At 38.9% G+C, this 27,793-nt stretch overlaps 1 protein-coding gene across 3 annotated transcripts in view; it reads left to right on the plus strand.

The window, feature by feature from the left end:
- Window positions 1-21,000, plus strand: part of cadm3 (cell adhesion molecule 3) — a 116,386-nt gene extending 95,386 nt beyond the window's left edge. The window contains exons 8-12 of one of the 3 annotated variants that reach the window (XM_028472635.1): window positions 7,954-8,126; window positions 8,534-8,899; window positions 9,292-9,312; window positions 12,683-12,808; window positions 16,711-21,000. In XM_028472635.1, coding sequence (XP_028328436.1) covers window positions 7,954-8,126; window positions 8,534-8,899; window positions 9,292-9,312; window positions 12,683-12,808; window positions 16,711-16,829 — 805 coding nt within the window. In that variant the 3' untranslated portion in view covers window positions 16,830-21,000. The remainder of the gene's footprint in view (window positions 1-7,953; window positions 8,127-8,533; window positions 8,900-9,291; window positions 9,313-12,682; window positions 12,809-16,710) is intronic. The other 2 variants (XM_028472636.1, XM_028472637.1) reach the window with 2 other exon arrangements.
- The last annotated feature ends 6,793 nt before the right edge of the window (window positions 21,001-27,793 follow it).

The following is a 27,793-nucleotide window of genomic DNA, read 5'->3' on the forward strand; positions in this document are numbered from 1 at the left end:
CCCGTGCTTGCACAGAGTACAAACTGCTTGTTCATTGATGGTGTGTACACTGTTATTTTTTTTGTACACACACAGAAAACATACAACACTAGGCGTCCTAAATCTTTCCCGCACAAATACACTCTTTCTCCCGGCCTTTCTGCATTATAGATGAGCCTCCATCGATCCGTTCTGGCCTGTCTGAGGCCCCCCTCCCCACCCTCCATCCCTCCATCTCTCTCTGCCCTTGCTCCATCATAGAGGATCTCTGTGCCGCTGTGTCACTCACAGCTTGTTTGTTCCTCTCCATCATGTCACGACATCGCCCCCCCCCCCCCCCCCCCCCCTTTTCTTCACACTGTCCTTTTCCATATCTCTGCTCACATCACTTACCTCAACCTCCTCCACCCAGTTTGTTTGTTGTTGTTGTTTGACCACTTTCTGTCACATTTTCCTCTCACTAAAGGCTTGATTGTCAGGTGGAGCATTTAGTAGATGGAGCTGACCGTAACCTGGTCAGGTCCGGCAAAGAGGAAATATTTTTTACCAGCGTTTATTTATTTGTTTGTCTGTTAGAGAGATTAAGTCAAACGTATTTAACAGATAATAGCAATATATTAACCAAAGATAGACCGTACTCCAGGGGTGTCCAACTTTTTCAGCTCGCGAGCTACTTTTACCACGGAAAGCTCTTCGCGATCTACTTATGATTGTAAACAATTATTAAACAATTTAAATTATCAATAAATATGTGTATAATATTATAATGCAATTACAATATTGAAGAAGTAACACTCAAAAACTGAGTTAGATTGAAATGTATTTAAAAAAAAAATGTAAATGCAATACAATGAAATATTTTTAAAATAAAGTTTGTAAAATATACAGAGTAAAAAAGTAGCATTCCCATTTCATCATGGCACAACCAAAGCTCTGTGGAAGTGTGATGGTCTGCACTTTGTTGATCTCACAGTTCTGTTATAGCAGAATTATATACTCATTAAATCAATCCACAAAAGCTCCAAAAAACACAGCTTCATCACAGACCAAGGTTAAAAAATTTAATCTTTGCACTGAAGCAGAACAAACTAATGCCTCATCTGACTAAAACCAAATCTTGTGAGTTCTCTGAGAGAGGCTAATGTTCATATACCGGAGAAGTAAAATCGGTGGTGACGGCCGCCGGTCGCTCTTGCGCCGGGGGGGGGCATTCCCCCGTAGCCTGCGCTGTCCGGTGGGGGGTGGGACCTGGGCAGCTGTCTTTTTGCCGTCTGGTGCTGCGCGGTCTTGCTGGGTTGTGGCCTGTTCGTGGGCTGCCCCCCACGGATGTCTGGCCCGGGGGCTCACCCTTGGGGGTTCCCTGTCCTGCGGTGGTGCCCTTTGGGTCCGGCGGGTCTGGCCGGCTAGCTGGGAAGGGGGTCTGCCGGGGCGGGTGGTACGGGCCGCGCCCTGCCATACCTGCGGTAGCTGCCTCTCGGCCTGGGATCTTGGGGGCATCTGGGGGGTTGCTCAGCAGCGGGGGGGGTTGCCTGGGGCTCCCTGGCCTCCACTCTTTCTGCTGGCCTGGCTGCATCTGCGGGCCCGGGCAGTTCCCTGGGCTTGCAGTAGCGTTTTTTTTTTTGCACATATACTGGTATACGATGCACTGGCACGCCTTGGGATGTGGGATAAAACTCATACTGGGCTTAACCTTAGACACGTTAATCCCAAATACCTGCTTTAGGTACTACCATTCACTCATTCCCCCTGTTCACAGCCACCACCATTATAGCTAAGCTTCACACTTGTCACCATACTGGCTGGATTACACAACATAATAAGCACAATATATTCTACAACCTCACATCTCACCCTCACTGCAAAACAGTCTATTCTTCCCCACCTTTTCTATTTCCTGCCTTGAGTCTCTCCTCCCTGCTCCCTTTCCCCTCCCCCTCCCCCTCCACTTAGGTGTAACACTGCTCTCCCTTTTTATATCCTCCCTATAATAAAAGATTTATTACCCTTCCTTAGGGAGGGCTGGTGATGGGCACAATTAAGCAATAAAATAAATCAATGTATTTTATTGCAATAACAAAATATGCATTGCTGTCTCATAATGATTACACTTCTTGTGGTGTTGACCTTTGACAGCATGTGCAGACAAGTAAAAAAAAAAAAAAGTAAAATTGGAAAAAATCACGGAAATTAAACAAAGGAAAACATAACCAGGAGAAAAACAGAGTGATGACGATGGACTACATGGCTTGTTACGGGGTTAAAGAGCAGGTGTGTGTGTGGGGGGATGAAACCACAATAAAAAGCACTTTTATGGGTGCCAGTGAGTCGCATACAGAGCATTTCAGTATGTGTAGCTCACTTTGTTCTTTAGTAGAACATCCATAGCTTCCACACACGGAGGTTGTCTGACGATACTGTTGATAGATGTGTCCATGTGACTTTGACCGGCCATGAGCGACTTTGGACTGGAGGAGTTTCTTCTTCTACTTATTATTAGAGGTTGTAAATGAACATATTGGTGCACTAGCACCTCCTCACACTGAGGTCAGAAGCTGAATTGTTAGGTTTCATTTTTAGGATACGTTACTGTGCGGCTCTCATTAATTTATTAAGACATAAGGCCCACGAGTGTGATTGACACACAATGCCTCCGCGATCGATCGGTAGATCGCGATCGACATGTTAAGCATCACTACCTTACGCCATGGAAGAGTCATTCAATTTTGGAGGGGTTCTGGATCAATATACTCATTCTGGATCAGTTTCAAAAACTGAAAAATCTATACTTCTCATTGGCAAACTTTCAAAAATGTATGTCTCAGTTTGTCGTTCATATTTTTACCGATTAATGAAATCGGATTAACCCATTCCATTTGGATTAGATATTGTACATTTCATTGTGAGATGAAAATATTTTGGTGCTCATTTGGACCTACTGTATCATTATTAATGTGGATAGAAATACCTTATAAGCCTTTAAAGTGGGAATGATAATGGTTCCATGATCAGGATCAATGATCCAGATAACTGCAAATACTGTATCTGGCAAAGAGGAAATTGGGCACTTGGCAGAGGTTTGCGCTCTTTGAGTGCTCTTGTTCTTGAAAATGTTGTATGTTGACATTAAACAAGGTCTCAAACATTTCGATGTTGTGGCTTGAAATGATGGACAATTTAGTGGTTAATTGAAACCATGGTGGAAATATCTCACACTTCTATCTTGTTAACGCATCAAAAGCTATTTTCTATTTGATGAAATATGATTTTTAATAAAACCTCAAATCTGGCAACACCTTCCTTCTATGATTGTTCAGTTTTATTGAGGCTCTTTATGAGCGTTGGCGTCTCTTACTATACCCTGGCCACTTAGACATTTTGTACAGTCATAGAGAAGGAAGTTCTTCTACATGTTCACTGAAACCAGTCTGCCCATATCATATGACCTCTGGTAACAACAACAAAGCATTTTAGCACACAATACTGCTGATTTTCAGCATTTAGTTGCTGAAAATGAACAGGTGCACTGAATAAAAGTGTATGTACATAAACATTAACACAATAGCTGTGAAGAAGAAAGCATTAAGAGAAAGATCCTGGCATCGTTCTCAATCACAAACCCATTTCTATGTCATATACTGTCCTTTTATCACAAATCACAAAGTACATATACTTATATAGAATCAATGCACATAAAAGACGTAATCATAATGTTCAAAAGCAGGGATGTGTTTTTCTTGTTCTGTGGCCTTCAAAGTTCAGAAGTGCAATGTTCTACTCCCACTTAATTCGAGCTTTTGTAAAGATGTACCTCGATCTTAGACCACAGAGTGGCTTTAGATAAAAGCCCCAGCTGACTCTCAGGAGCTGTGTGTGAAAATATAGAAAAGAAGAAGAAAACCAGGAGCAAAGGAAGGAAGAGAGGGGAGGGGAAAGAAACAACAAAGTGACAGAGGTAGAGGGAAGCGTGGGCGGGAGCGAGCCAGAAGGATATGGTGCCATGCAGTGAATGACGAAGACAGAGAGTGAGAGCAAATGGGAGTGTGTGTGTGTGTGTGTGTGTGTGTGCGTGTGTGTGTGTGTGTGTGTGTGTGTGTGTGTGTGTGTGTGTGTGTGTGTGTGTGTGTGTGGTGTGTGTGTGTGTGTGTGTGTGTGTGTGTGTGTGTGTGTGTGTGTGTGTGTGTGTGTGTGTGTGTGTGTGTGTGTGTGTGTGTGTGTGTGTGTGTGTGTGTGTGTGTGTGTGTGTGTGTGTGTGTGTGTGTGTGTGTGTGTGTGGAATAGAAGGGATCTTGATGTTGTTCTAGTATGCACTGCTGCTTGTAAATAAGCTGCTGTCCAATCAAATCCCATCGAAGTTATGCCTTCAGCTGTCAGTTCAACCTCAGTCGCCCTCTCATAGACACACCCAAACAGTCCTTCTTTCAATCTGCACGCCCCAGTCAAACACTATGAATGTCACTCTGCGACAAAAATACACACACCTACACACACCATGTCAAAATGTAACAAACGAATAGTGCATCAACTTCAACACTGAATTTTCTTCACATCCAGCAGCTTCCCAGTTGAGAGAAAGTAATTTTTGCTCTACATTGTATTCTGTTTTCATATATTTGATCTGTACAAGGAGGATTTCCTTACAATTTCATTTGATTTCTACCCCTTGAGTAGTTTAGAATCCAGTTAATGACCCAATATGTGCACCCAATATTGCTATAAAGCTTTTGCACAAGTGCAGCAAGTGACAAGTCTAGAGTAATGTGAAACTTTCAACGATCTTGTCTTGGACGCCTAACACTGATTCCATAATGTGATAACAAATGCACTTACAGCTTATTCCAACGTCATTAAATATCTTGTGTTAATGAGTGTTTTTCTATATGTAGCTATGATCAGATTATGAAATGTTAAAAAGTTTATATTCAAAGTTTTCATTTTGGGTATTTTTGTGCTTTACAAATGACCGATAATACGAGAACAAAACAAAGCGTATAGAATTTTTTTCATATGTGTCTGTGCAGTAACATCCTCAATTGTCCCTTTCAGCTTTTTATTTTTGTGCTGTTTTCAAAACCTTCAAAAAGAAAGATCAGTGTCTTCCATCACGTTTAAACTGTTCACTAGTTATGTAATGAATTCCCTCTTTAAAATTCCCTCTAAACCCCTGATTTTAAAAAATTACATTGATACAAATGTTTTTCTTTAAATGCTTCCCCGTCATAGAGGAAAATGCAGGTCAAGAAGTTGAATGAACTTTTTCCTTATTAGTCATTATGAAAGAGATTAGAGTTGATCTCAGTCTGTCTGAGTCAGTGACCTTCTGTCTGAGTTCCACAGAACAGATTTAAATGTAGAGAAAATAAATGAAATAAGACTCCTCATCTCATTACAGAGAACGGCTGGACTATAGAGGATATTGTCTGTGTTTCTATGACAGTGGTTCTCAAACTTTTTTGAGTATTTCCCACTTTGAATGAAAGTTCAAGTCCCACAGGCACCCATTGGCCCCCAAATAATAATAATTATTACCGTTATTATAATCCTTACAAATGACTAGGGGTGTGCATTGCCTGACATCTGGCAATACAAGTCGTATCCCGATACATAGATCACAATACGATATGATACTGTATATCCCGATGTTATTTTTTTATATATATATATATATGAAATAAGGAACAACTAATCTGTAAATGTGTACACCTTCATGAGAACTTTATGTATGAAATATATTTTATTGGCATATTTTACATTCAAAACATTGGCTTTAACATGCCATGTGCCAACAACTTAAAATGAAAAAAGTAACATACAATCTGCCTGTGACTTTTAAACCAATTTAACTGAGGTTTATGCCTCGAACAACAAATAAATGCAGAAAGTTAGTCATTTCTTTTTAGATTTTATTAAAAAAACACAAGCTGGTCAACATGCCCAGGTTTCAGTATTCTTCTTTGTACATTTACAATGTCTCCTGCCGTGGAAAAAACTTTCCTGATTAGGTTAAAAAAAAAAAAAAAAACAATATGGATGCATTTTGAATGAATCCAAGAATTGCACCACGTAATATCGCGATATATATCGCTGAATCGATTTTTTTCAACACCCCAACTAATGACACATTTTCAAATGTATTTAACTAACGGAACAAGTAACGTCGTATTTCATGATAAATCAAAAACAACATAAAACAAATCACCTGCATAAAATACAAATGTAAAAGTGCAGCAGTCAAAAATACAGCAAATAAAGAAAGATTATTTACAATCAGTGACAAAAAGCTGAAGAAAACTAAAAAGGAATTTCATTTTTTAAGTCAGTTCTTAAAAGTTTGTTTATTGTTCCACTCCATGTGAAGTACATCATTATTTTTGCACTTGAGTTCCACGTTACATTTTGTAACGGTCCATGTTTATTGCTCTTGCTCTTTTAATTTCTGCTACATTTTTAGGGTTCTCATGATTAATTTATTTCAGTGTAGGCGATTTGTTTAGTGTTGATGATCTTTATTGTCAATAAGAAAGGCATTTTAGAAGATTGAGAATGTCCTCCTGTTTGTCGCGCCCCACCTGTCGTACATCAATTCCCCACCAGGAGGTGCACCACACACTTTGAGAAGCACTGCTCTATGCTGATGATATTGTCCTCTTGATCTCATCTCATAGCTCCCAGCTCAAACGGGGTTTTGCTTTTCTTTTTTTTTTAAATTACATCACAGCCAAGAGAGACCACACTGCTGTGTTAGTCTGGGGCTTGATGAGAGGTGTCTCCTCAGCCCAGGATTAGCTAACAACCAGAATACCTGGGTGACCCTCAATACTGCCTATGTGACAATATGTGGGGGAAGCGGGTATTACAAGGGGTCAGATTACAAGTTAAAATACTTCACTGCATCCGAGAGAGAAAAGAGAATAGAGTAGAATGTTAAGCATTTCATGATTTCTGTGTTTATTTATGCATTCTCTTAAAGAAATTCTGCAGTACAAATAAACAGAGATTAACTTGCATTATGGTAATTATTAGCGCGGTCTGACCCACAAATACCAGCTGTAAATGAGAGTATAAACTCCACAGCACAGCCTGTAAATGGGAATTTAATTGTTCGCCTAATTGCGTATTATGTACTTGTTGGAGGTTGTATAACACAACAGATGACTACACTTGCCGTTAACCAAATGATGAATAGGACATAGTTGTCTTAAATACTTTATGTTAATGCAAACTTTTTAGACTTGTTACACCCTACAGAAAAAAGATTTAAACTGGAATAATGTTTGTTTGAGACCAAAGTGTCATAGCGATCATGGTATTTGAGGACAACATATGGGGTCACTGTGTGCATCATAAAGAGATATTTGAGTTGCATCTCTGAACAGCTACTGGTCAAAAGGCCAAGAGGCACCTTTAGGTGTCAGAATTCTCTTCGCAATTATTTAGTCCGACACATTCAGGCCTGTCCCTGATTTACACTCGCCGTCATTGTAATTACTGTACAGCCCTTAAGGAAATGCACATTTACATAATTGATTTTTTTTTTTTTTAAATCTTTTATCTCTCTCAAACACAATCTGTTATGTAAATTGGATTTTTTGTTTTACCCAGTTTGACTCAGAGTGCTGATTGATTAGTGGTCTTTTTCCTCCTATTTCTATTCTTTTTCTTAAAGCTTTTCTCTGCAGTGTGCGCCCAGCAGTGCTGACCATCTCTCCTTTTTCCATCCTTCATCATCTCTTCCCTTTATCCATTTTCTGCTATAACAGGATTTTGGTGTTGTTCTTTCCTGTCCTACTTTAATCTTTTTAACCTCATCATCTCCACTTTTCTATTTATCTAATAACTACACCCTCAATCATATTTTCTCTTCCAATCTCTTATCTCCTCTCATCTTTTTGAACTAATTTCATCCTTCTTTTTCTTCTTTTGGTGCAATGTGTGATTTATTTTTTCTCTTGTTTTTTTTTTTTTTTTCTGTCTCAGGCCAACGTCTTACATCTGGGAGAAGAAGGATGGAGAGCTCCCCATTCTGGCTAAAGCTGATGGTGCTGTCCTGCACTTCCCAATGCTCAACAAATCAGATAATGGAGTGTACGTGTGCCATGCAGACAACGGTATCGGAAACAACCAGGGAGAGTACATACTCCTTGTCCAAGGTAATAAAAAAACCAACAGTAGACAGAGACGTGGTTGTAAAGAGGGTGGGATTTAGAGCAGAACGGGATGACGTTGTCTTTTTACTTTTGTCATCACGTTTTATTTCTTCTGTCGTGTGTTGTGGCTTTTTATTGTCCATCTTTTTTCACTTCTGATTTTCTTTCATTTTTTTCCACCTCCTTGTTTGTGTTTCTTCTTTTTGCCTTTCTTATCCAAATGCGCCACGATTATCCAACCTCGGCATCGCTTGTCATTGAACCGCCTGCTTTCACTCATTTCTCTGCTTCTTTTCCTTCGCTGTTATGTGTCGCATTGGTACGATCCGTGGACATTTTTTTTTTTTTTGCACTTGGCTTCTCCTTCTTTCCGCCTGCTGTGCTACTTTTTCCTCCGCCTTCCAAAAAAGATCCTGCAGATAAAAACTCAGAACTTGTTACTCCAAGCTCCTCCCCTTTCACCTCCTCTTCCTTGCTTCCCACCACTTTTCCAACCGATGTTGATTTTGACTCCGGCTCGACTTCTTCCCTTGACATCATCTCTACCGACTACAGCCATCCAACACACGATGCTCCCACTTTCTCCACCACCACCCTCTCCAATGCCCTCTTTCCTGACTTGCCATTCTCTCCAGACTCTGTTTCACCCTCGCTAACTCCTCCCGCTTTCCCCTCAAGCATTGCTCCATCCTCTGCCATCCCTTCCTACTCCACCCCATCCTCCTCACTCACACCCTCAGTTTCCGTCCAGCAGAATGGAGTTTACAATGTTCCAGGTAAAGCCAGTTACACACTTGAACACGCACATGCAAGATGTTTAGAAATGGTTTAAAAACAAAAAAACAAAACTGATTGCAAACATCTTTGCATGTTTTTTCCTTTAAAATACAGGTTTGAAGCTTGTTTACTATGTCGGCAAGCACAAAGTTCAGATAATTACATTTTAAAGAGACAGGATGGAGAAAATTAAAGCATTCCAGTGGCCGTGTCGCATCTGTTTCATGTAATTTTTCTTGTTGTCCTCTTTCCTCCCATTGATAATCCCAAACCTTTAACCCCCGACCTCAACACACATCACTCTGTTTTATCTAACCAACCAACCACCCTTCCATCCGTCCTTCCATCCATCCAAACATTCAACAAACCATCTACTCATCCACTTGAGAAGATGAAGCAGGCAACATTCCAGGTATAACGTTTCCACCATTCACTCGTTGTCGTCCAAAAATTCTTGTACACCTTTCTTGTACATCTGTCTATGCATCCCTCATTCTCCATGGTCCTGTTTGTGGTTGTGTGTCTTTCTCAAGGTTGGGGTCAATGAAGTCTTTAAATTACAATTACGTCTTCAATGTATCCATGTTCAATAATAATTCAATTATGATTACAGTGACTGACATTTTTCCAATTCCTATTAAAATTACTATTATTTTTTTCCCACTTAAAGTCAATTAATGGCAATTACTGAGCCTGAAATAATTATCCCCATAAAACGTGACTTTCCTCTTGTGTTAGCTTTCTGTTAGCATCTCTTTTGATACCGGGTCAGTTTGACCCATGTCTTAAATCAGCTTTGGAATATAAAAAAAATATTATCTATCATCTAATTTCTTTCTCATGTCTTGGTTACCTTGTTAGGTTTCCTAATCAATGAAAACATAGGTTCTAGTTTTTTTGGTGTGAGCGTCTGAGCCTTTTCAGTATAACCTTCAACTTCAATTTTTTTTTTTTTTAAATGGTAAAATGATCCTCAAGAAAAGTGACATGTAAACCTGATATGAATTATACTTTAATGATTGTTAACGACGTAAGTGTAAGACATAGAACTGTAACATGGTTCCCCATGGTTCTCAAATTATAATCAACCATTTTCACACCAATTACAATTACAAAATCAATTTTCTAAAGTCAATTACAATTACAACAGCAGCAGTTTTTTCAATCACAATTATAATTACACCATCATTTTAATGAATTATCAATTATGCAATTACAATTATAATTGACCCCAACCCTGGTTTTTCCTATAGGGGAACGTTGCATAGTCACCCTTCATTCTTTAATGAACTCACTAGTATAGATACAAGTCAGTGCACACATTCATAGTATGCACTCACATTTGTCTCCCAAAGTCACGCACACATGCACACAAACCAGCATCAGTGTGACCTCAAGTGTTACAAGTCACAATGTTCCAGTTTCCCTGTGCGTGTGTGTAGCTGGATTTCAGTGTGTGTGTGTGTGTGTGCGTGTGTGTGTGCGTGTGCGTGTGTGTGTGCTTGTATGTGTGTGTGCTAGAAAGGAGGGTCGGGCTTGGAGGTGTTCGTGGGTCCTGTCTGGTCTCCTTTGATGCTGACAGCAGGATTTATGGGCTCATTCTCTGTCCCGGCTCGTCAGCATACCCCTATCACCTCCACGCTGGCAGACCGGAGTGTACGTTTGTGTGTGTGTGTGTGTGTGTGTGTGTGTGTGTGTGTGTGTGTGTGTGTGTGTGTGTGTGTGTGTGTGTGTGTGTGTGTGTGTGTGTGTGTGTGTGCGTGTGCGTGTGCGTGTGCGTGCGTGTGTGAGGGTTTATCTGACTGGTGCTTTGAGCGCCACACACCACTATACCTTGTTTTTCTCCTCCTTCTCCTTCTGTGTTCTCCACCTACAGCTGGTCTCTGACCGCCTGTTACCAGGCCTTCTTCTCCTCTAACTGAACTGTAGTGGTCCTTTTTTTGTTGCAAAAATTGCCCATTTGACACTTCATTTGGTGTCCCAGCTGGTTGTGACGTATCTGACCCTTTTATCCTCTGAGTTTGCCCATAGCTGGTGCTGTTCCTTTCCTGTTTCTCTGTATTTTATTGAATGTATTTACCTGTTCTCGGAAAAGTGAAACTCAATTCTTTCCTCTTTTCTCACTCCAACATGCTGTTTGGTGGGAAAATGTTCCAGAATAAATCACTTAAATGATCACACATACTGTTATATCACTCTGTAAAAGACAGGCGAGATAAAGGGAATGTCAAATCGATTCGGCTTGTGTTGCTTTATTCTCTGAGGGACCAGTAGTTGAAGTTGCAGATGTGCGTGAACAATCATGTAGAGCAATCATTTTCCTAATCTCTATCACAGGGATAGAGACAATTTAAAAATAAAATTTAAAAAAATCCAGTAAAAATGGCTTTTATCCATCCTGCTTAATGAACACTGCACATCTGAGACAAACAGCCGTATAACAATGACACTGATGGTATCGGACATACTGGAAAAACTCTTCTGCTGTTCTGCCAAGTTTGATCGAATAGAATAGAAAAGTGAACAAATGCAATAAACTTGTTTAAATTTGATCAGCATCACTTAGCTTCTGCAGATTTTGTTTTTTGTCAGTGCTCGAATGATACAGCAAGAAGGCAGAAATTCATGTTGATGCATCAAACGGTTGATAAGTGTAATAAATGTAAGGTTTTATTTCTTTGCATTTCTGTACTTATACTGAGTAATTGATCATTTGAAAATAAAAAATAAAAATGTTTAGGCTTCAAATAGACTTGAATGTCCATTCCTTCACTCTTCTTCTACACTTGCTTGACCAGGTTAGGGGAGTTCCAGTTTAGGCTGGATAAGGGTTCACCACCAACCTTGATACTGGCTTTTATAACAGTAAAAGATAACCATACAATATGTTTGTACAGAAGATTAGATTATCTATAGATGTTCTCTGCAGAATCTCTGAAGCAGTAAAGCTGTGCACTTTCATCACAAACACACCCAAAATAGTTCAGACTTTACATTCACAAATAACTTAGAATGGCTCCAAAGCATAATACTAAATAAACTAAACATGCAGAGCATACATGCATAGGCAAATAGGTCTTTCAGGTAGGTACAAACTAGGGCAACAATAATGTTGAAATGGCCTTTTTCGTAAAATTTCCTAAAATCTGCTCCCCATGTCAGATCAAATAGGTTTTTATTTGGCCCCTGGACTAAACTGTAGATAATCAACAATCTTTTATAACTTAATTAATCATAAATCCATCCATTTTCTGGCTAGCTCCTTTTTCAGGGTCGCGGGGCATTAATCTAAATAATTTACTAAAATGTTAAGTGTGTTCATAGTGAACAAATGGGAATAAAAGTCATATTACTGTGTTTGTTTCTATAGTAAACAGTTCTCACAAGCAGTCAGCCACAGCAGTTCATAGAGTCAGAGCCGTGGTCTTCTAGCTTTTTTTTCTCCACGTGCGTGTTTCACGTATATATTGGCAAGCTTTCCCTGCTGCCTCCTTCTCTTTTCTCATGTTCTGCTCTCCGCTGATCTCACTATTATTCATGCGTACTCTGTCTTTTCTATATTTCTGCCACCTTTCGTCATCCGTCTGTTTCTACTCATTTTCATCCATCGAGCCTGTACTTCATTTTAGTTTTCACTCCAGAGGCTTCACCTTTTTCTGCATCATGTACTCCATTTTCCGTATGGTTCTTTCTTCTCATCGTTGTTCAAATATTAATACCTTTGTTGGTGGTTTTCCGTTGATATTCCTCTTCTCGTTTTTCTTTCCTCTCTGCTTCTGAAGACCCCACAGTCATGGCGCCTTCTTCGGGGGTGGACCACGCCGTGATCGGAGGAGTGGTGGCCGTTATCGTCTTCATACTGCTTTGCCTTCTCATTGTCCTCGGCAGATACCTCATCAGACACAAAGGTCACCTACATATACGCCAACCAACACTGATACATGAACACTCGCACACTGACACCCTCATGCATGCATGCATGAGCAGATATGGGAGATGCATGTCTATAAATATGTATGCACACATACTAAAACTGGACCCCACACCTACTAACATAGGCATACATATGAATGCAAGGACATCCAGTGATGCATAGTGCCCATGGTTTAATATAAATTCTATACGCAAACCTCATTTCTTGATATTGAATGCTTCTCTATGACCTTTTACTACTTCAGCTGATTTTTCACCGGCTTGATGTTGCTTTCCTCTCGGGGCAGGTATTTGATGTACTGCTTTTTTTTTGTTTTACAAGGAAAAGTCAACAAAATGCTACTTTTGTCTTCATTTACTCTGCTTGATTGTTGAAAAGCCCTACCCAATAATCAAGATTAATTAGAATGTGAACAATGTAGCTCTGACAGGACCCATTCAAAGATATTAAATACCTGTTCCAGCACCCCGCTGAGGAAGCATAAAGGCGCTTTACCACAGCATTGACTCGCATTCACTTCCTGAATACAGCGAGTGTTGCTTTAGCTCGTTCAGGATATTGAATAAGACTGCCTCGTGCCACATCTGGTGTATTCAGTTATTGCCTCCTCCAAGTTTATACACCTGAGCACATTCTGTATGCTTGGATACATACCGAAATATAATATACATAAAATGTTTCAGTGGCTCTGGTCATGGTTAAGAGAATGGTAGTTTGGTAATAAAATTTCGGTAACTTTAAAGCTGCACCCCATTATATTTATATATATATTTTTTATTATTCAATAAGTCCCTAGTCATTGATAAATAAATAAAAAATAATTAGCTCAAAAAAACGATGTAAATGATTTGATTCTGCTGCTTGAAAGTTTGTTTTCATCTCCATCATAAACTCTCTGTTTGTGGACATTTTCAAGCATTGCATTGTGGGATGTTGAGTCACAGAGACAGATGCATAGAAGTGTTTTTAATTAATTCTGATATGATTGGGAATACCGGGAACAAACTAGAATGCAAATGGTGTCCTTGTCCGAAGTAAAAACACTCATCCATTTAAAGGACATCTCACAATCCCATGCGTAAAAATTGTCACCAAACTTAGTGTTTGCGGTGGAGATGAAAACTACATTTCAAGCGGGAATTTCAACCTTTTTCCTTTCTATTTGGAGTAAATGATGTTCGAATTATTGATCCATGAGGCCTACACTGTTATTTTATTAAATAACAAAAAGCCTGCAGGACAAAACTGCGTACAAACCTTTGGTGAAGGTTTTTTCTATAATTGTGACTAGGTTTGTTGTCATACACAGTAAATACATCTCCAGGTTTTGTTCAGATCTGCTCAGTAGTGTCGCATCAATCCAGCATTCACCATTTTGGCTATAGTTTCAGCTCCCAGACAGAAAGAGAGAGTCGGGTCAGGGAAATTTCTGTAACATTGATGAAACACTGTCCAAAGCTGCAGCTTGTGGATCATTACAAAAAAGCTCAACAGCTGGAGATTTTAGTCTAAATTACACTTAAAAGTAGTACTCAAGGTCAGTTTTGGTTTAATCTCATGTTCAAATGCTCTACCATTTTGGTGACCTTGTTTCACTTTTAATGTTGTTATCGTGATTCAATTGGAAAGATAAGTATTTATATGTAACCCCCTAAGAATAAGCTCTTGTCCTTCACATGCAGTCATTAGGCTGATGGAAAACATCCATTAAGGGACAATTTTCTGACCGCCAACAGGAGACACGCAGCCTAAAAAAAGATTACTGATTCAATTATATCACAACAATGGCCTTCTCCTACTGGTTTCCTTCTATCATAAATGCACTATACTGATATGGATGGAAAAACGTAATTTCAGTCTTGAACCAGTCAGTGGTCTTCGCTAATCTGTACTATTACCCTCATTCCTTTGTTAGACAAATTTATAACGAAACTGTGTTTTCAGTTGTTTGTATGAAAACTGCGCATAGTTGGGAGTGATCAATTTATCGTCATTCAACCCGCATATGTTCTAAGTAAAGAGATGTGGCTTTTAAATGGTTTCACACATATTTCAGACAATAGCCTCATGACTTCAGATCTCTTTACCTGAAACCACTGTTTTTTTGTTGACTAAACATTTTCGTCATAGTTTTTGTCTATTACGTTTTTTTTAAGAGACAATGGCAAGACTATAACTAATTTAAAAAACACATGTGAACGAAAACTATATCAAATTATGTTGATATTTTGTAAACTAATGAATGAACTAATAGAATCTTTAAAAAAATGTATAGACTTTTATGCTGTAAACTTTAGTCGACTATGTCATTAAAGGTCCCATGTCATGCTATTTTTCACCCATCTCCATTTGTTCTAAGAACCCCAAAAACACAGTATTTGAGGTTTATTTTCCCAAACTCGCCTGTTTTAGCCTCTGAAAAGTCACTTTCTGAGCAACTCTACACAAAGGCTGATTTGCGGCCTACTTATGTATATTCATGAGTGGGCGTGTCCATAGACGGGACACTGACTTCCTCCTCCCCGCACAATGACGTAGGGCCAGAGGACGGCCCGCCCTCCTCCCACCCACTCCGTAGCTGAGCTCATGCTGCTTTATAAACACCAGACAGAGCGTGGGGGAGGGGCGTTCGCCGGTACATACATAGACTCGAAAATACATACATAGCACTGCGCAAAGGACGCTGAAATGCTCACCTTTGTGGGCGTGTCTGTTTACATGTCAGTCACGGCAGAGAGCTTCCTGGAGGCGCGGCTTCTCCAGCTCAGTGCCGCGTCAAATTCGTCATCAAAGTGGGAACGCGTCATCAAATTGGAGCGAGGTGTTTGTGCTCACCCTGCAATAAGAAAGGAGCAAATCACCCTCTAACTAACGATTGAGAGAATCAATGAAAAAAACATTTTGTGTATGAAGCCCAAATAGCACAAAAAAGTCCATTTAGCACATTCGACTGCACTCGGAACCCGGAAAGATCTGGGTCGTCAATTTTGACCTCCGAGGTAAATGCATTTCATTCAGTAAGCTCAGAAAACATGACTGGCCACAGCAAGCTGATGGTGGATTTGATATTTTTAGAGGAGCAAAATGTCTGCTGGGGAAATATACGTATATTAGCTCTTTGAGGGTAAGAGAGAGAGAGAAACTTAATATACATATATATACTGTAAGTATGACTTGAACGCACCAGCAGGGGGAATCTTGAATGCTTCATTGAACCATAGACTGTAGAAAGAATCCATTGAACTATACGAGCATCACTACTTCAAATGAACAGAGAGGGAATGGAAATGCCACTACAGAGTTATTCCACACTTTCAGTAACACAAGTGCCAAATTAAACGCCACATAAAAGTAAAAGCTGAGGAGAAAGTGACTGTTTACACCGAACGTGTGCTCCGCCATTTTTCTAAAATGTACAGTAATTCCGACCGACTTGAGGCGCTTGATCCTGCCTTCATTCCCGAGTCGAGGTCCAGAGCTCAAGGGCCGTTTTACTGCACTCGGATTTTTCCAAGTTCCGAGTGCAATCGAATGGAATGTTAATGCCATTTAGTTAATTTACTTAAAGAAAAATAGACTGAAACAGTCCTACTGACTAAGTTTCGACTAAAACTAGTTCAAAGGCGATGACTAAAACTAAATCAAAATTTGCTGTGAAAACCTGCAGCTCATGAAACCATGAGTACTGTTTTGGCATTCTTTTGCATAAACATGCCCCATTTATAAAAAACAAAACAAAAAAACAGAACAGAATTTGTCTAGTTTTCAATACGTGTAAAATGCAAATAAAATCAATCATAATTGCCCTAATTGAGTATGTGTTCAGTCTAGTTTTTACCATTCTTGTTTCACATTTTAATGGGTTTCTTCCAACAGGAACGTATCTGACTCATGAGGCCAAAGGATCAGATGATGCCCCTGATGCTGACACAGCTATAATCAATGCTGAGGGAGGCCAGTCTGGATCGGAGGACAAGAAGGAGTATTTCATCTAGACAACGAACAGAATGGTGGTAGAGAGGAGCTGTAAGGAGGAGGACGAGGACAAGGAGGAAAAATTGGAAGACGGAGAGGGGGGGAGTGAAGGAAGAACCTCCATTTGTTTTTCACTTCAGTTTTTGACTCGATTCGAGGGACGGTGGGAGGGGGATGGGGGGAGGGAGGGAAAGCTGTGGGCAGGATGTAGCGATGAGCCGAGCTTCAACTTGTACTACCCTCTTTGCATTGATACAGGGATGTGAGATATTGCACTGACATTGGTATAAAATCACAGTGACTTCAATGCTTACAAGACTCCGACTAACACATACCGCAGGTTAACATGTTATTCCTAAGCGTCGTACCCTCAACCAATGGCGCAAGTGCAAAATTGTAACGTACATTCCAACATCTCCGGATAATGTTTCCCTTGTCAATCTCGTCATTTTGACTCTTCGCTATCTCAAGCAAAGTGTTTACTTTCTTCTCACTGACAGAGCGATCCATTAACGGAAAGGTATTACCAACAATAATCTGTCTCTTTCACAGGTCAATGGTTTTATGCAAACAAATTTTTTCTCAAGTCCTTAAACATTACAGATAAGGTTCAGTAACCAACAATCATTCAACAATTGCTTATATATATATAGATATATATATAACAAATTTATTCGACCACCTTGACACCACCAAAAGTAAGGTTTATGCCACAGCTGCCCTAAATTAACAGCACTGGTAACTACCAAACACATTTAAATGTTTCTGCTTTGGTTAATACACCAATATGTAGAATGTATTTAACCAAAATGATATGTATAAGTCTAAAATATGATTTTTAATGTTATCCATAAATTTTCTGTACAATTTTGATTTACAAAAAAACTGAAAACATTATTTACTTGCATTCGTGAACAAGAAAAAAGAAAAATCTTTTAGTGGTTGAATGCTTGATTAATTTCTGATTTCTCAGAGAAGCCCAATGAGCCGGCTCAAATGTGGGTATAAAAATTACTATTTACGGTAGTTGTTTCACTTAACATTTTTAGATTTGAATAAGATTTTGAAGGTTTTCTACGATACTTACAGTTTCTCATTTTTATGACAGGTGGTCTAATAAATTTGTTAAGCACTACATATATATATAATATCATTGTTTTAAATGACAATACATGTTTGGTGTGCTGTAAATACACTCTCTTTGTGTCCTTATCAATTTCCACCCTCTCCCTCCTCTCCTCTCCCCTCTCTATAGATCCCCCTCCTCTGTATCTGAGACAGTCTGTTACTGCTTTACAGTGACCTATATGCTATTAAAAAAGCCTGCCTGTTTTTATTACACACTTGGAAATGCAGAGTAGAAAAATAAAAATGTCTGGGAAAAATATATAAAAAATAACACCAATGATGATGTGATTGAAACTAACCTTTACTGCAAACACTTGTATGAAAAATATTCTCCTTTTTTATATTCCTTTTTTTCCTTTTTTGGACTTTTGGAGAGATTTGCTTCTCTCGTCAGTATCTCGGTGTGTTACTGTCAGTGTTTACAGTGTCGGTCAGTTATCAGTCCAGGTGTTCATGAATTAATTTTCCTCCATGTCCTTTTGATTTTCAGGTTCATGGCTTTCATACCATCATGTATTTGCTTGAAGTGATAGCACGCAACACCCAAACACTTGTCTGTAGCAAAACCTTCATCGAACATGCTTTCGAAAGGTGTCCAAGTGTTTGGAGAAGTTAATCTGAATTCTCTCATCTTTTCTTTAATCAAAATGCAATGTTTTCCCATCTGGCTTTCCCCCATTTTCTTTTTCTAAGTAGCTTCTTGTTTTGGCTCTAAACACATTTAGTCATGACATTGTTGCATCCTTTAAAAAGCGACCACATTTGTTGCTTTGTGGAGTGGATAATACCTGCACAGTTTCCATTAATGAACGAAATGGGACTGCCTGACTGCATTATGAAAACCATCCAGGCCAGAAAAAAACCCTTTTCTTCTTTGCTTTGTTTTTTCTAATCAAAAGCAGGAGTCAAAGCTTATGAAAGGCTGCCATAAAGGAACAGTCCTTTATGTAAGCTGCGAGTTTGTCTTGGCAGTTGTGAGCTCCATTTGGCCTGGTCATTGAAATTGATTGTAATCTAACTAAGAGGCTCTGCTCCAGACCGCCCTCATGCCAAGGTTTTGGTTTGGTGGGCATTGTGCCAAGCCGGTATCTAAGCGAGAGCGCTAACATAGTGGAAAGTCATTTAGGTGTTTTAATGTCCTCTTCTTTGTACCCTCCCACTGCTTCGCTCATCCATTTCTTTCATCCTTTAATCAATCATCATGTCTCTGTCCTGATCCACCTTCACCCTGTCCCTCCTCGTTCCTCCCCCCTTTTCCATCTCTAAGGAACGTCCATTTCTCCTTGACGGTCTCCTATTCAGAAGTCCGCGTAGACGTGTAGTTGAAGTAGCACCTTTAGATTTGCCAGCGTGCACTGATGGCTATCAACTTTTTTGGAGAGGTTTCAAAAGAGAAAACCATTATCTGCAGTCAGTCGACCTGTAGACAGTTATGTCTGTGAAAGATTTTTCTACACCGAATGTTCAGGGGCTGTGATTTTTGTCTCTGTCCCCACATTGTCACTAACTGATACCTTGCTGGCTGCTTGGGCAAGTAGCCTTTGTTAGTAGACTATGAGCTAACACCAGGACAAAGGTAATGTGACCTTTACAAGGGTCTGACGATAACTTGAGCTTGATCAATGCCTGAATTATGGCTCTGTGCACTGGAAATCTCTACCCAAGATTAATATTGAGTCGTTCAGCACTTCTGAAATCTGTGCTGTCCAATGTTTGCAGATTAGAAGACTTGACTCTTACTTACAAAGCTAGGCGTTTACTTTAAAGATGTTAGCATTGATTTGTATTTAACCTCTGTCTAAAGCAGCTCTGTGAATGGAAAAAGGAATACCTGCCTCATATCCAACAAAAGTGTAGTGTCTTTAAAAAAAAAAGTAATGGACCTGTATTTGCCTGTAATTTATCGTCCTGTCATTCGTCCTAGTTAATGTGCTAGCATGTAGCTTGCATGACAAATGGTTGAAAACTTTAGATAGCGTTGGACTTTAGAAGTATTCCGACAGCTCCCGTGAGATAAGAGTCTGATCAGCTGACCTCCCACAGCTGTTCTTCGATCTGCAAACATCAGCTGCCTGTGATTTCCTGAACGGGGCACCCAAAAACCCACAGAGACGATTATGACTCGCGCTGCTACAGTACGTTGATGTCTGGCTGATGTCATGGTGCTGAGACAAGGAGGGCACTTGGTCCAATTATTTTTCATTGCATCAGTGCAGTAATGAGCAGCTGTCACCAGATGCCAGCAAACAGCAGCTTTTCTTCTCCTTCTGTCCTCAATTCGAGCTGTCCTGCCCCACCACGACTAGACTCACCATTTCCTCTTCAGGCAGTCGCAAAACAACGATCTGCTGCTCGTTTCCTTTTAAAGGATAATCAAGATGTGTTTTTTTTTTTTTTTTCTAATTATCATTTATTACGTTCAATTTAAGGTTATTTTTTCTTCTTAAGATTAGTTCATTGTGATAGACTTTTTTGTTGGTTTCAAATTTTTATTTGTATTTAATTTCATGTACATAGTGCTGCCTTTACTGAATACTCGTACACACTCTACACACACACTTTGGGTCCACACACATCCACATACATATTTCAATCAGTACAGTGGCCAAGATGTCTGGCGCTCTGGTGCAGGTGTAGATATGTGTGTGAATGTGTGCTTAATGTGAGGTGTGTATTTTGACCCAGACAGTCTCTTGAGACACGCTTGTGTATGTTGCATTCAAGGCAAATGTTTTTATTTCAGTTACTTTCACTGTGTTTTCATTTCAGGGTCATTGTTTTGGATGACGAGTCTTCCATTTGGAAAAAAAAAGAAATGTTCATATCACACAGGAGTAGTGTTTTCACTGTTAATTTGTAGGATATATGGCTGATGATGTCATCGAGGCAATACCCAATTCTGCAACTGATAGTGGGTGTTTGCATCTGTGGGCTGATATGTTTGTAAAGTATTTGATTTATTGATTCAGGTCTCTTTCTTTCTTTCTTTCTTTCTTTCGTTTTTTGTTCAAATACAAGTTCAGTTGTTGAATTCAATAAAATAAACATGCATTTGGGTTAATATCCCTGTTTCCTTTTGGTGGTAATTCCTGCTCTGATATCATTAAAATTGGATCTGATCTATTTTCAACATCACTGTGTCCATATCAAATTTAAGATGATAGTAAGAATCTATCGAGCAATGAGAATTGAAATCACTGTCAGACTGCAAACAATTTTATAAGGAGAAATACTTGTGACTGCCGATCAATACCTCGTTAATATGTCTTTGCTTTAATAATCCATTAATATGGATTCTCATTGAACAGGTGAGTTCTGCATCATATACAGTTGTAAGTAGAAGACACATACATCAAGCATTGCAAGTCTAAAAGCCAATAGTTTTGTGCTTACGTGACATATTCTAAACAGAATGCAATTTTGGGAAAAAAATCAGTTGTTTGCTGTTTCTAACATTTTTTCGATGATTGGCGCCAACAATAGACCCTTGCGACTGACGACACGGCACACTGACCCAGCACCATCTTGGAAGATGACAGCCCTATACAGATGCACCTGTGTGTGTGTGTTTACTTGAATAATAGTGTTATTTTTTGACTTACTGAAACGATTGTCGAAGATCGTCTCCATTTGGCCTCAATATGTCGGAGGCCACGGATTATGTTGACACTCTACCAGAAGCTGAGAGAAGTTGGTACAAGGAGAAACTGGGTCTGATTGGCGGGAATGACCCCTACAACGTTCCTGTTGACAAATGGAATGAAGATGTTTCTTATTTCCCGGGACTGACTTATCCTGACATTGTGAACTACCTTGTCTTTACATTGAGCTCATACACAATGGACCACATGAAAAGTTTCAAGGGACTGGAATCAGTTGGTTTGTGGCTGGACTTGTGAAGTAGCTGTTTTTATTCATAATGGACTCCATGTGGTTAAATTCAGGGTAATTTTTTCACAATTCATCTGTAATATGAGTGTGCAATGCTGGTTATTTTATTGATTGTTGTATTCTTTATTCTGACACAAAACGCTAACCATAAACCGAGTCATGCCTCACACAGAAACGAAAGTTCAGAAAAACGTACCAGTGAGAAAATGATCGGAGCAGATCCTGTACTGGTACAGGCTTGTTGTTTACAGGTTTTTTTTCCCTTGGGTGGTTATCACAGCTGGTATCCTGAAGAAAGACTTGTGTACTCCAGGCCCAGCCGTGTTTCAACACCCAAACACAGCACAAAAGTTTACCATCGCTGTGGGCTCTCTGCTTTGCTATATATAGTCTATGGTTTCAAAAAGTTTCCTGCGTTGGCTTGTTCTTCCAACATGGCAGAGGGCCGTACATCATGTGACCTGTAAGGTCATATGGCATGGGTCTATAAGGTGACTGCTGCCCTCGCAACACGTAACTGTGTGTTGATCGACAGCCAGCTAATAATTAAAGAATTATCCATACACAAGGCTTGCTTTTCTCTGAAAGTGTCTATTCGTACGGACAACCCCGAATGCTATTGGTACGTTTACCAAAGTACACGTATGTAGCATCTTAGGTTAGTGTGAATGAATCCACCATCTTCCTCAAGATGTCTTCGGGGTAGGCTTCATGAAGTGTTTCCATGATGGAGGCGATCATGTCATCCCTGGCTGAGCGGGACATGTTAACTTGGTGTGTGGTGGAGCCTAGGGCAGCTAGAACACCATCCTCTACCCGTTTGGTGACTCCCACTGCCATCTTATCCAGCTTCATGGAAGGCATGGTGAGGAGCAATTTTGGTGTAGGCACCCACAAGCCCTGCAGCACCTTTGGAACCACGTCCAAAACCACATCCTGGGGCTGCTGGAGACGTTCAGAGCAGGAGGTTTGCTGATGCCTCTCAGTGAGCTCATCCCAAATGGCCTTTGCCTGTTTCATGATCTTTGCTGGTCTGTGAAATGGAATCATAAAGTTAGCTTCAAAACTGCCCAAAGCAGCAGGTGTTTAAAGTGTATTTTTTTTTTGTTTGTTTTAAAGTGATCAACGGACATTGTGAAACTACAAAAAAATGAAATGACCAGACAACAATCAAATGCATTTGTATCTGTACTTGAGTAGGATATATCAGTACTTAGGGGTTGGGCATCGGATTTTAACGATTCTGATTCCGATTCTCAATTTTGATTCCTGTTCTAAACTATTCTCAATTCCGATTCTTTGAGTTGTGCAGGTCAACAGGTCACAGATTTCACAGGATAATTTGAAAAAGCCTTTACACAGGCCATTTTTTATTAATTCACTTAGTTGATACAGTTTAATTTGGTTGCTGTAATGTAATTAGGATATTCAATTACAAAGGTCCCCAACTGTAACTGTAAAAGTGAAACTTGCTGAAATAAAACTACAAACAAGTTGACATCAGTCTAAAAAACAAAGAGCTACAGCACAGGTAGATGTGAAACTAAATAAAACAAACTCAAACAAACCCTGGAACAGTCATGTGACAAATCAATCAACAGTTCTTGTTGAGAAAGATTATTACTCTGGATACAGTGGAAACAGAAACTATTAAAAAAAACAGTTATATTATGAACCTGTTTCTATTGTAGGGAAGATATTATATACATAAATGTCATTTTCTCCACAATTGCTGCACCACATCGCTGAAGTTACAGCTGAACAGATCACGGCTCTGTTTCAGTCTCTGGGGAACCAAGAAGAAAGCACCACTGAAGAAGTGAGCCAGTCTCCTGCACCTTCACCTCCAATCTATTCAGATGAGGATCCTGCTGCTGATCTAGAGGACAATCATACTGTTCAAGAGTCAGTAGTGAAGGTGGAGGAGTCAGAAGAACAATTCATCAGGTGGATGATGAAGATGCTCTTCTCCTGCTGCATCCTGCCTCAGTTTTTCTACCAAGATTTTAACCTTATGTGAAAATAAATATGGAAACATCAATGAGTTTATGTCACAACCTGAGTACAATCACCTTGTAAAAATGTACTTTACCATTTATTGTTTAAAAAATGAATAAAATGTTCCAAAAAAACCCCAAAAAAAACAGATGAAGTGATATTCTGATTAAAACACACATGAATAATAACCAATGAGGGATTAACAAAGATTAATGCTGAATAATGACAATATAGACAAAGTAAAATGGATTATAAATGAGGAAACAAATCTTAACAAAATTAGAACTACTGGATTATTACTGGCTCACTAAAAATAAGAATGTTAACTACAGTACTTAATTACAAAGGTAAAAAAGAAGCGAAAATAACTTAATGAAATATATATGTATTTTCTGGTTGTCAAAAACCAAATATAGGAGGACTATTATTTTTAAATGCCTTTACTATAATTTTTATACTTTGCTCAATTATGCCACAGTAAGAAGAATCACACATTTGAAGGGTAAGGACAGTTAAAAATGTAGGAATAGGCACATTAAGATGACACAACATCAATAAGTACAAAACGAATGGATTTCCAACAAGTGACCTTGTATGCAGGTAAAGAAAACGTCCAACAGGAGGCAGTAAAGGATAGTTCATAGGAATTCAACGTTTAACTAAAATATGGTTGGATGGATGGATGGATGGATGGATGGATGGATGGATGGAATTGATGGAGGGAGTGTCTCAATAGAAAATTCCTTCATAACAGAAATCATAACAAATATTATTGAAGGCACTTTATAGGAAGATGTCAAAAATCCAGATTCTAACACTATATATCTAAACTAATATATCAATAAATAAATAAGAAAACTAGGGAGGAAAATAGTAATATTGTATTATGTAAATACAGTCAGTAATTTGTTTTCATTTCATTTTTTTAAAGTCGGTTTTGTTTTCTCTCCCTAATTAATTATCTATGTTAATTTGCTTATATATTTATTTACTACTACTCTTTGAAAAACCTTAAATTATCAGTTTTTTCCAGCTTTCTGAGTTGTGGTTTTACTTTGATTCTTCTCATCTTTTTCTTAGCCCAGCAACTAAGGTTGCATTGTGGTTTCGAGAAAGTTGGTTCCACATGTTTGTATTGTGTTGAAGCTATTAACCAGCCTCTCATGATGCACTAGTTAAAAGCACAGCAACTCACCACAGATGGTGGTTAATTTCTCTTTAAGGGCATGTAAGGAGAGACATATTTATATTGCTGGATGAGCTTCTGAAATATACTTAATATCCTTTCATTCAGTAGTTTTTTCTCTCTCTTTATTGCTTTGGGGAAAAAAAAACAACAATTTGGCACCAAGCACAAACACCATGAATTAAAATCAACGTTCAATATACTATAAAAAAATTGTGATTTTTATGGATTCACGACTTGCTGATTATTATTTTCCAAAAACACCAATTGAACGTGTTGAATTTGTGTTGAGATTTTTTCATAATTTTAGAGCAGAAACAGAGTTTTATCCTTATTTGACATCTGTGAGTGACTTTGAAACTGTTAACTTACAGAAAGGCAATATTTCCTCACATCGTTTAATAAAAGTCGAATTCAAATACTGGCGCTTTTATGGAGTTTCATATAAAACACAATAAAATGTCAGTAAGAATGTCAGTGTGCTCCATCACAGTCAGACATATCGATTAGATTTTATGACTAATTTCCATACGTAATGCTAAAAAACTGGAAAAGCCTCTCTTTGTGTTGTGTTGTTTATTAAATAGACTGAAAGTCATCCAAAACACGAGTCGACAGTATATATGCATGACTGAATTGCTTTCCCTAAGAATTAAAAACACAATTTTTAATGGGGGACGGAACACTTTTCCTGTTTAATCCTAATGTATGTGCATTGACTTGATGTTTACTTCCACCTCATGAGCGTTTTATGATATCTAAAAGGTAACTGTTAATGAAAGCAACTCGTTCGGAGGAAAAATAGTTAATGAGCATTTGTTTTGAATTTGAATGACGGTAAAGCAATAAAACAAATTTTACATAATATCTATCTATGTATTTGGTTACTTCAAGGGCCTGTACTACGAGGCTGGATTTCCTCTTATCGCGCTAACTTACGGGATTTTTTTCATTATGTCCTGAACTACGACGCTGGCTAACTTCTTACCGGCCTAAATCACCATGGTAACTTATGCTTTACTCCTAACCTGGTCAGGACCAGGATTTGTTCTGGATAAAATCTGAGCGAGTACAAAAGTCCCGCCTCCTGACCAATCAATTCTTTTGGAAAATGACCTGCCCATTGTTAGAAAACATCAGCAGGAACATCCTACAGTACAACAATCCGCTCTCATCCTCGTGTGCGTGTCATACTCGGAGTTTGACCAGTGGTCAAAAGTTTTTATTACAGTTTTCCCAATTTTTAATATAACTTACACAATTTACAAATATGTTAAGTGCGAAAAAAAACACAGTGACTAAGACATAATTAAAACGGCGATAGAAAATTAAAAGGTTCACAAAATAAAACCAAGTAAGAAAGTTTTAAAGGATCGGCAGCCGATGACATTTGACGCTCCTGCTTTCCGCAGCAGCTGAGTGCTTTGTTTACAACATGGAGGACACCGCGGGTGCTCCATAGACTCACTAGTCTGTTGTTTGTAGTGATGCACTGAGAATACAAGCCGGCTGAAAAAGAGAATGAGCAAACCCTGCGCTCAGTGTCTATAAATAAAGCGGTGGATTGAGTGGTGTTGTGATAATCTACTCTCCCACCTACCCCGCGACTAAGTCGGCATCCACTGGCCGCGGAAGCACATAGACAATCAGCAAAGCAGACTGTGGAGTTACGTTGTTAGAGACTTTTAATGCCATAATCTACGTTGTTGGACTTTACAATGCTTTTAATCCATATGGATCCTTTTATTCTCTCCTACCTGTTGTTTAACTTAGTGATTTCCCATATTTAAAGCACATGTATCGAGTGTTGTATGATATGTCATGTAGAACATAATACATAATAACACTGCTTAACTTGAGCAACTTTACTCTCTCATTCTTTAAGTTACAGTGGGGGCTGAACATTTCAAGAAGCATTTTGGATTTATTTTGGCAGATCCATAATACAGCTTTCAAAACTCATGTTACAGAAATGATCCTAAATAATGATAAAAAACAGTTAGATTGGTAAATTTGTTTTCATTCCATATATATATATATTTTTTCTCTTTCTTTCTTTCTTTTTGCTGCCCCCCTGGCAAGAATCTCAAACTCTGCCTATGGTGTGTGATAAAACGAGGAGGACTAGGTGAACAGAAATAAGTCTGTGCCTTAATAAAGTGAAACTGATCAGAGCGCAGTCTGTTTATCATCCGATGGATTAATATCGTATAATATCACACTTTTACACATTAACAGTATTGGTAGCTGTCTGCCTGTGTTCTTTCCTCCCTGCTTTTTCTGCAACAACAGTTTTATGGATTTTAATTCTTCATATTTTTAAAGAATTATTCCTTAATTGTGAAGTAAGTTGCTCAACATAGTTTCTTCATAATAATAATAATAATAATAATAATAATAATAATCATAATAATAATAATAATAATCATAATAATAATAATAATAATAATAATAATGCTTTGGATTTGATAAAACCCTTTTCATAGACACTCAAAGTGCTTTACATTGATGTGCATTATTCTTTCACTCCACACATAGTAATGGTAAGCTACTATTGTAGCCACAGTTGCCCTAGGGCAGACTGACAGAAGCAAGGCTGCCATAGTCCCCCATCGGCCCCTCCAACCACCACCAACACTAACTCACCACATTCATACTAGGCAATGTAGGTGAAGTGCCTTGCCCAAGGACACAATGACAATGACTTTGGCTAGAGCAAAATTCGAACCCCCAACCCTCCGGTTATTGGACGACCCACTCTACCAACGAGCCACGGTTGAT

Source organism: Gouania willdenowi, chromosome 17 (assembly GCF_900634775.1).
Source record: "Gouania willdenowi chromosome 17, fGouWil2.1, whole genome shotgun sequence".
In the NCBI taxonomy this organism is placed as follows: Eukaryota; Metazoa; Chordata; class Actinopteri; order Blenniiformes; family Gobiesocidae; genus Gouania; species Gouania willdenowi.